At 49.8% G+C, this 9,602-nt stretch overlaps 1 protein-coding gene across 1 annotated transcript in view; it reads left to right on the top strand.

Annotated features, from left to right (window-relative positions):
* The window catches only part of THEMIS2 (thymocyte selection associated family member 2), a 16,393-nt gene extending 7,869 nt beyond the window's left edge, over positions 1-8,524 (top strand). The window contains exons 4-6 of the mRNA XM_006777633.2: positions 2,801-3,867; positions 6,308-6,452; positions 6,930-8,524. Coding sequence (XP_006777696.1) covers positions 2,801-3,867; positions 6,308-6,452; positions 6,930-6,985 — 1,268 coding nt within the window. The 3' untranslated portion in view covers positions 6,986-8,524. The remainder of the gene's footprint in view (positions 1-2,800; positions 3,868-6,307; positions 6,453-6,929) is intronic.
* Positions 8,525-9,602: the final 1,078 nt, after the last annotated feature.

Raw genomic sequence — 9,602 nt, 5'->3', positions numbered from 1 at the left:
CGTCACCTTTTTTTTTTTTTGAACAGACACAATACCATCATCACCCCAAAAGAAAGAACAAGAACTCCTAGCACATGGTGACAATACCCACCTGGTGTTTGAATTTCCTCCACTGTCTCATAATTTTGTTTTAGTTTATTCACCTCAGGACCCATATAAGGTCCACAATATTGCCGTTGTTTTGTCTTTTAAGTCCCTTTTAAGCTGTAGGTTCCCCTTTCTTCTCTATTTTTCTTGTAATTTTTCTGATGAAGGGAGTAGGCCATCTGTGCTACAGGCTTCTTCACGTTTGGGTTTTGTTGCCAGCATCCCTGTGGAGTGTTAACCTGCTCTGTCCTCTGACTCTCCCGTTGGGTGTGGCCCTGAGACCACCCCAGGTTGGATGACTCAGTCACAGCTGTATGCATCCCAGCGAAAGGACACAGAGCACAGTCAGCACAGGGAAAGTACAGGCGGAGAAGCCCGAGGACACGGGGGAGTCACACGGGGCACACTGAATTCCTGCAGCGCAGAATTGTGACAACATGTGTGAAACCAGGGAAACGCAATAGAGAACCAGTGCCCGAGGTTTTTACTGGGGCTGATCACAGAGGCCTCCTCTGCCTGGCAGGTACCAGACTCCGGGCAGGAAAGCAGGTGTTCAGCTTAAACCACGCTGTGTGTACAGCTTAGGACCGTGACCCACTCTTATCAGGAAATGGTGGGGACCCCCCCAAATCCACATGTCTGCCCGCCAGCCGGAACAACACGCAGGCAGGCAGGCTTTTCTAGGGACAGCCGCCTCGGCGTGCTGCTAGCTCTTTCTGCTCACCTGCAAACAGGCACTTCGCTCCAGAGCAGCTGTGGGCAAACTGCGGCCCGTTTGAAATGAATAAAACTAAAAAAAAAAAAAAGACCGTACCCTTTTATGTAATGATGTTTACTTTGATTTATATTAGTTCACACAAACACTCCATCCATGCTTTTCTTCCGGCCCTCCGGTCCAGTTTAAGAACCCATTGTGGCCCCCGAGTCAAAAAGTTTGCCCACCCCTGGTCTAGAGGCCTGAACAGATGCAGGAGGCACAGTTTGTCACAGTTGCGAGGTGTGGGGCAAGGAATCCACACGTGGCTCTGTGTCTGCCACCAATCTGACTACCTTGAGCACCAGCCTTGCCATGGGGTGTAGCTCAAATAACACAATGGATGGGCCAGTGTGATGTGAGTAGCTGCTGATGACCACTGCCTCGATCCGTGATTTCATTAGAGATCGCAATCCCGTCACCCCTTCTTCAAGGGAAACCGCATCAAGAGAAAACTCCCCTCCTCTGCTCTTTGGTTCCGGTTTGTGGGAAATACAGGACATTGTGTTTGTAAACGTGGAGGTCCCCGGGACCATTCGCCTCCACTCAGGCTCAGCCTCCAATGGCCAGGCTCTACCTCCGTTTCACCAACCCTGCCACCAGCCTGCACTGAGACTAAGAAATATCCTTTTTTCTTTTCTTTTTTTTTTTTTTTTTTTTCTTTTTTTTTTACTAGTTTTTAGAAGAATGAGTTGGCTCCTCAACATCCTTCAATGGATGGTTTATTTTTTTTATTTTTTATCACTATGAACTCAGGGATGACATGTTTTCAATATTTCAATCCACTGAAATTGTTAATCTTATGGGAAGCTCAAACTAGCTCAGGTTGGCCAGTGGGAGCCATGGAAGCTGTTTCACATTGGCCCCTAAATCCTCTTGACAAAGCTTAGAGATCTTGAACAGATTTTCTTGCTTTCTTGTAAAAGATATTTCAGGCTCATCTTGAGCATTTCCTCCTCAGGAAATTAGCTCTTTCCCAGGGAGCCCGGGGCAATAAGAGACCACATCTGGGGAGCCAAGGATTTTGAGGGCTTGGCAGGCTGTGCTGGATAATGAGGCAGCTCAGGTAACCCTTAAAATATTTTGAAGAAAAAAACAAAACACATAATGGACCCCACGTGCCCATCTTCTAGCTTCAACCCATTATCAGCTCATCTAGCACAAAGCAAAAATCCCAAAAATGTGACGGAGGAAGCCATCACCACCCCTCTGAGCCTCTGTGTTCTCATCTGCAAAATGGGAGGGTATGCCTGCTCTGTCTTCTATGTGGATCAGACAACACAGTGGGTGGGCCAGTTTGCCTCATAATCACAGTCACCCTTTGAGTTTATGTACCAGGTACTAATCCAGAGAGGAGACAAGTTGCCCAAGGCCATTTAGTCTGTTTTTCTTGATTTGGTTTTGTGTCTATTTACATCCAGAAAGGACTTGGAAAGGCAGCTTATAAAATGACATTAAAAATTCAATTAAAATTTAAAAGTGGTTGAACTGATTGGATATTTGGTATTAAGGAATTATTAAATAATCATTATTATTTCAATGTGGTAATGGCATTGTGGTTATGCTTTAAAATTTTTAAACCATCCCTTCTTTTAGGGGCTGAAATAGTCAAAGATGGTGTGATGTGATTGTTCTGATTCAAAATAATTCAGTGGAGGGGATAGATGGATGGGACTAGAAATTAAAGATGAGCTTTGAGTTCAGTGTTGAAGCTGGGCACATGGGGGGTCACTATACTAGTCTCTCTACTTTCACAAACGTTTAATAATTTCTAAAATAACTTAAAAAAAAAAGAGGTTGGAGACAAGAGTGGCCAAGGAATCCGGTACAGCAGGAAAATGCTGGCTGGCGAGAAAAGACAAGAACGGGAGAGGTCAGCCCAGATCTCTCTGCTGGGGGTGGAGAGCACCACTGAGGTGGGTGTGGCCATGCCACTGAGCTGACTCTTCTCCTCCACAGTGCGCAGGACCATCGTCAACATCCCTTCCACCCTGGAGGTCGACGTGGAGGATGTCACTGCCTCCTCTGAACACTTCCACTTCATCCAACCGCTGCTGCTCAGTGAGGTCCTGGCCCGGGGCGGCCCCTTCCCCCTGAACACAGAGATCCTGGAAGTTCCAGACGGGCCCCCCATCTTCCTCAGCCCTTGGGTGGGCTCCTTGCGGAAAGGCCAGAGGCTCTGCATCTATGGCCTGGCTTCGCCACCCTGGCGGGTCCTAGCCTCATCCAAGGGCCGAAAGATGCCCAGATACTTCCTGGTCTCTGGGGCCTACCAGGGTAAACTGCGGCGACGGCCAAGAGAGTTCTCCACGGCCTATGACATCCTGAGCGCTCTCCAGCCCGGCCAGCCACTGCGGGTGGTGGCCATGCAGGACTGTGAGGGGGATGAGATGGAGATCCCTGGGTTCACTTCCCTGACCATGGGAGACAGGTTGGAGGTAGTGGGGTCTGGTCAGGCGCACGACACTCAGGGCAGGGACGTAGACATCTTGGTATGTCATCAGCTCAGTGACCAGGCCGAGGAGGAGGAGTGTGAAGAGGAGGCAGAGGACCAAGAACAGATTCTGCTGCCCCTCTACTTCTCCGGCGGCTTCGTGGAGGAGATGAGTGATAGCCGGCGATACAGCCTGGCAGATCTGACTGCCCAGTTCCCACTGCCCTGTGAGGTCAAGGTGGTGACCAAGGACACCAGCCACCCTGCTGACCCTCTGTCCGCCTTCCCGGGCCTGCGGCTGGAGGAGAAGATCATGGAACCCTTCTTGGTGGTCAGCCTGGACTCTGAGCCTGGAGTGTCCTTCGAGATTCCTCCCCGGTGGCTGGACCTGACTGTTGTGGAGGACGAGCAGCAGCCAGGCCAGCCAGCTGGGTCTCTCCCCAGAGCCACAGTGGAGGAGCTGACAGATGTCTTCTATTATCACCTGCGGAAGTTACCTGCCTTTGAGAGCCAATCCCCCCCACCCAGGCCCCCGAAGCGCCAGAACCTCAGTGGGCAGAAGAAACAGAGCAGCCAGGAGAGAAGCATCAAGGTACCAGTACAACCAAAGTTGGCGGGGGTGGGTTCACCGGTTAGGGTCACTGCCAGTCCAGCCGTTCTCCTTTGTCTAGCATCACATTTCTCTTACAATCGCATAGAGCTTGCAGTCATAAACGTGCACACTTTGCACCTGTTATTCTTATTCCATCCTCACAGTCCTGACGGTGTGGTTACCATGTTTTACGGTTAAGTGACTCACAGACCCTGAGACTCACCTGAAGTCACAGCCAGTAAACAGGAGGCCTGAACTGGAGCATAAGCAGACTGACTCTGACGTCACTGTGCTCTGCCTCTTTGCTACCCTGATGTCACTCTAGTTCAGGCTTCATCGTCATTCACGTCAGCTGTTTCGGCAGCCTCTTCAACCCTTTCCACTGCTGTCAGAATTGCCTTCTAAAGCCTTCCCTGGTCACCAATGGGTTTTGGCCCTATTTTCTGAAACCTCCAGTGGCTCCCCACTGCCAGGGGGTAATGCAGGCCCTGTAACAGAATCAGCGTCCCTTCTAAGCTGACCTGTCTCACTTTCCCAGGCCCCCCTTCCCCCCACCCACTCTGAAGTCCATACTCCAGCCACAGAGAAGCTCCTGTCGCTCCCTCACTATGCCAGGACCCCGCCTCAGCACTTGACACACACCAACCCTTTATCTTCTTTCTTTCTGGCTCACGGGCAAGGCTCAGCTCAGATTCCCTCCTAGGCACTGAGTCCTCCCTCTTGTGTATTCACACTGCATGTTGGAAGTAGCTTGGGGGTGGGGTGGGGGCACGCAGTTTTCAATTAGATATACCCGAGTCTGTCTGGCTAGAATGAGAGTTCTGTGGGTACAGGGACCTCACCCACTCCAAAGTGGACAGAGAAATGCCAGGGAGTGCTGAACTGAATGAAACAGAATCACAGTAAAAGGAGAGAACCAGTCACAGAGACAGAAAGACGGCTGTAGTCCCAGTTTATTCAGCTTGTGGCCTGGACTCAGCATCGTTTCCTTGTCAGTGAGGCTGAGGTGACATCGCTCACCGCTGTTCCATTAGCTGCTTCCTGCAGGGTGTTTACTCGGTGGCAGGCTCCTAGGCATTGCTCCACCCGGCTCTCACGTTGTACCTCTGAGGCGGCCACTGATATCCTCTGCACCGAGGAGAAAATAAGTGCTGGCAGGTCATTTACCTGAAATCACCTGGCTAGCAAGTGGTGAGGGGGGTTAAAATGGGGTCTGACCACTGGGCTTGAACAGCTAACCACCATGCTCCACTCGTAGTTTGCACTGTGGATAGAAAGTTCAAAACATGGACGCTGGGTCTCAGTCCAGAAAGAGGTCCTATCTCAAGAGGGGCCACTGTGGCCCTGTCCCAGCCTTGGTTCCCGGTGGACGTGACTTTGGGCCCAGCTCCTGCTTGTCGTCCTTGATCCAGCAGCTTTTCCTCTCTGGGTCTTAGTATTCTTCGTTGCTGGTCAGGGAGCTATACGTGTTTGTTCTCCAAAGCACGGTGTGGTGGAAAGAGCACCAGCTTTAGGTGGCAGACATGGTCTGGTGCTGGGGTCCAGGCCCGAGGGCCCAGGGGTTCCCAAGGTGTGGACAGAGTCGGCGAAGAATGTTTTACACGGAGACAGCAGACAGCGTTCATAGCTCTCTAGCTCTCTTTAGTCTCCGTGGATCTTCCTGTGCCTGGCTGAGGCCACAGAGAAAGATCCGGAGGCAAACTGAGCCTTCATTTTATAGTCAGAGGTAAACAAGGTAGTGGTCACCACAGTTACACCGTGTGAGTTTCACTTGTTTTTGTTCTTGCTGCACTTCCCTCAGCCCATTAGCTTCCCAGATAAGATCTAGGGAGCATTATAAGGTCAAGCCTAATTATGCTAAGAGGACTGTGGCCTCTAAGCTGGGACTTGTTTGTGACTTTGGCAACAGGTCAGTCCGAAGCTTAACCGTATAGCTGCTCCCCACAGTCTGGGACCGAGTGTAGGTCCAGCTCAGTCCCCGTGTGAGGTCTGACATGGCATCCTCTCCCTGACCCCATTTCCTCATGTGTCAATTGGGGACTGAAGCAGCTACTCAGGCTCACTCGAGGGAGCAGAGACGCATGTAGTATCTGGCACCAGGTAGTTGTGCAGTGAAAGTCCTCTTCCTGCTGGGACTCCTCTCGCCCTGGCACTCTGTGCTGAGGCTTTGTGACATTTCCCCCTCAGCAACAGCTGACCAAACTCCTATGTGGATACTGTCTCTAGCCTCTAATCATATCATCTCACCCTGGCCCCTTTCTCCCCTGCCAAAGAACATTCCATGTGCTTATAGCAAAAATCCCTGGGGTCCTGAGAAGCCCTACCCTGAAAAGGAGGTAGAGAAAGGAACAGAAGTGACATTTGAAGGAAATTACATTTCATGGATTCTGCTGCTCTATTTCTGGAGACCCTGCTGACTTCTGCATTTTTCCCCACTTAGTCTTCTAAAGCCCCAGTACAGCAGCCGCCCCCTCTGTTGGCCAAACACAATACGAAAACCCTGCCAGCGGTCACAGATACCTACAGCAAGGTCTCTGCCAGTAGGAAGGGCCGGAAGCCCATGAAGTCCAACATTCTGGATCCAGGTAAGTCCCGTCAGCCCCTATTCACCCTTATCCTTTCTTCTACCCTTTCTACACTGATCCTCTGAGGCTGCTGGCCGAACATTCAGCAAGGCCCTGCCAACAGGCAGACCCTTCTGTGGTCCCAGCTGGACGGTCAAGCCTCTATAGGGGGGGCCTAGGCTGAAGCGTCCCCACTGTCCCTCTCCCAGCCCTGCTCCCGATGGAAGTGACTTTGGGTCCAGTTCCTGCTTGTTGTCTGCACAGAGCCCTGGCAAGGAAAAGGAGTTCCTCTCTCAACACACTCCCCTCCGTCCCCAAGGCATACAGGGGGAATGTCTGCAGTGTTCAGTCAGAATTTATAGTTTCCAGGCAGCAAGAACCTTAGAGCACTCAGACCAACCCTTCCCTGTCCGGGCGAGGAAGTGTGCCCTAAAGTGGTAAAGCGGGGGAAGGAACCTGCTTAAGGACAGATCCTCACTGACCTGGACTCCTTTGCAGATGATGATGAACACGATTACGAAGAGGTATGTGAGCACTTTCGGAAAACCCTCTAGATGCTGGAGGAACCATGCTTCCTGACTGCTGCTTCTCAGGGAATCCGGGATCCCAGCCAATGCTACACGCCGTTAGAAGACCTTGGACAATCTCACAGAAACCGAACTGCGGACAGGGAATGGCTTTGTGGGACGGATCAGAAATGGGATGAACACAGGCCCAGCTTCCCTCCGGTTCTGTCTCTGCCCCTGAGGGCTGGCTTGTTTGGGCCCAGACCCTACACTTGACTCAGTGATGGTGTCCAGAAGAGCCAACTCGTTCCTACTCCATCGTCCCCTACACCAGCTGTCCCACTGGTCAGTAAGAAAGGAATCAAAACTGCCAACTTCGGTGATGGCAGCACAGTGACTTCTGCCTCTTGGTAAAGGGGGACTCAATCCTGATCACACTGAACTGAGAGCCCTTTATGTTTGCCACCTCCCTGGCCCCCTTCCTGCTCCACTCTTCCTCCCTCTCCCCTGCCAAGGCTCTAAGCTCCTGGGATTCCAGGACTGTCTTCCTCCTCTCTGCAGCTCCTAGCACATGACAGCTGTACATGACTACCCAAGATTATTTCACTCAAGTACCATAAAATAAAAAGGACACCTGAGCTCCTGGGAAAATGACAAAGACATCACTTATTCTGTGTGGCAGATCCTTTACAAACCTATTTAAATCCTCCAGTTTCTGAGGTAGACAATAATAGCCTGGTTTTCAAGATCAGGAAACACGCTTGGGTGATCAAGTGGTTCAGGAGGCAAACTGGTCATGAACCTGGGTCAGGATGCCAGCTCACCACCTATCAGCTATGACTGTGAGCAAGTTATTTTAACGTAAGATTTAGTTTCTTCACATGTAAAATGAAACTAAGTTACCTACCTCACAGGATTGTTTTAAGAATCAAATCAGATAACTTTGTAAAGCATTTAACACAGTGCTTGGGACACAATAAACACTTGATAAACATGTTATCAGTACTACTGACCAATACCAAACCTATATTCTTCCCACACGTCCACATTATCGCCTAGCCATGGAATCATCTGTTTAACTCAGCTTCCAAGGTCATTTTAGGCCTGTTCAGTGAGGGAAGACCATAGGCCTCGTTTCCTGAAGTGGTGGGACTTTGGTTTCCTAGAACTAACCACCATGGTCAGCAGAGGACAGGAGGCAGACAAAAAGGTGATCTAAGTGTCCTCTTGAGGTGAGGGCCAAATTTCCAATTCCTGGATTCTAGGAACTACACCTGAGTTTGTCATCCTTTTGCTTGCTATCATCCCTCTGGGCTGTCTGGACCTACTGCACTTCCCAGGCCTTCTGGCCTTCCCACCACTGCATGGATTTTTCCAGGTGAAGTATCTAGCACCCCATCCTCATCTCCCCCCACGCGGTTCGCATGCCCTCCTCCAGAAAGATAATCTAAACTGCAGAGGAGGACCCTGAGGAAGAGTATTCTGGACAAGCAATAAGCAATAAAGTGAGAAAGTTCCTCCCTAACACAGAGCCCCTAGGGGCCAAGCCCACATGCAAAACACCAATAGTTTTCACTTTGCATTTACGCTTGGGAGGGGGGGCGGGCAGGTAGAGAAGTGAGCTACCAGTTCCTACAAAAGGAGTGGACTATCAGTTCCTACAAAAGGGGATTTCTGAGTGGCCAAATGAGAAATGAAAAAATTTCACAATGGGGAAAGCTAGGCTTAAAAGGAAAACATGTTTGAAAATTACAACTGTGCATGTTTGATCAGAGCAATGAAGGTCAGCAGAGAATGGACCAAAGGCAAACACCACCCTCAGGGTGCTTTTGGCTTCTTTACCTCTGGAATAAGCCACTGGGCAGTGGGGAGGGTGCTCTAATGGGGACAGAATACCCTCTGAGCAGTTGGTCTCCAAAGTGAGCACCCACGCCCCCGAGTACACAAGATGATACACTGGGATACCTAAGTTATTAGTACACCCCTTCATATGTTTAATATCCTTTTTCATTTACATTTGTGAATGTTTTGTAATATATAACTACTAATATAGTAGCAGATGTAAATAACTGCTAAATAAATGGATATAAGCTGGGGATATATGCTTACAAATATTTATCAATGAATTCTGAATTTCAACTGCATTTTTAAAAACCACTTCACATCAGACACTAATTCTTATTGGCCTATCTTTCTTTTTTAAATCACAACTGAGGATATTTTTCCATTGATTTCTAGAGAGAATGGAGGGAAGGAAAAGGGGGAGTGGGGGCGGGGGGGAGAGGAAGAGAAACATCGACATGAGAGAAGACACATTGATTGGTTGCCTCCTACAAGCACCTCCTGCAACCGAGGCGTGTGCCCTTGACCGGAAATCAAACCCAAGACCCTTCAGTCTGCAGGCTGATGTAACTACTGAGCAAACCAGACAGGACCTATTGCCCTTTCTTTAGTTAAACCCAATACAATACTATTTCTCAAGGAGCCTAATTTCCTACCTGTATACCTAGAGAGAGACTCTATGGAGAGCAGGCTAGACTCACTGCTTGGCTATGATACTGGGTCATTTTTAAGAACCCAGGTCATACAAGAACTTGGTTCATGCTGTCTCATCATATGCTAACAGAACATTATGCACATCCCAGGTGCCCACAAACACCTGAAG

Source organism: Myotis davidii, unplaced genomic scaffold (genome assembly GCF_000327345.1).
Source record: "Myotis davidii unplaced genomic scaffold, ASM32734v1 scaffold149, whole genome shotgun sequence".
Taxonomy (NCBI): Eukaryota; Metazoa; Chordata; class Mammalia; order Chiroptera; family Vespertilionidae; genus Myotis; species Myotis davidii.
Note: the sequence above shows the minus strand (reverse complement) of the source record. Positions and strands in the feature narration are given on the sequence as shown.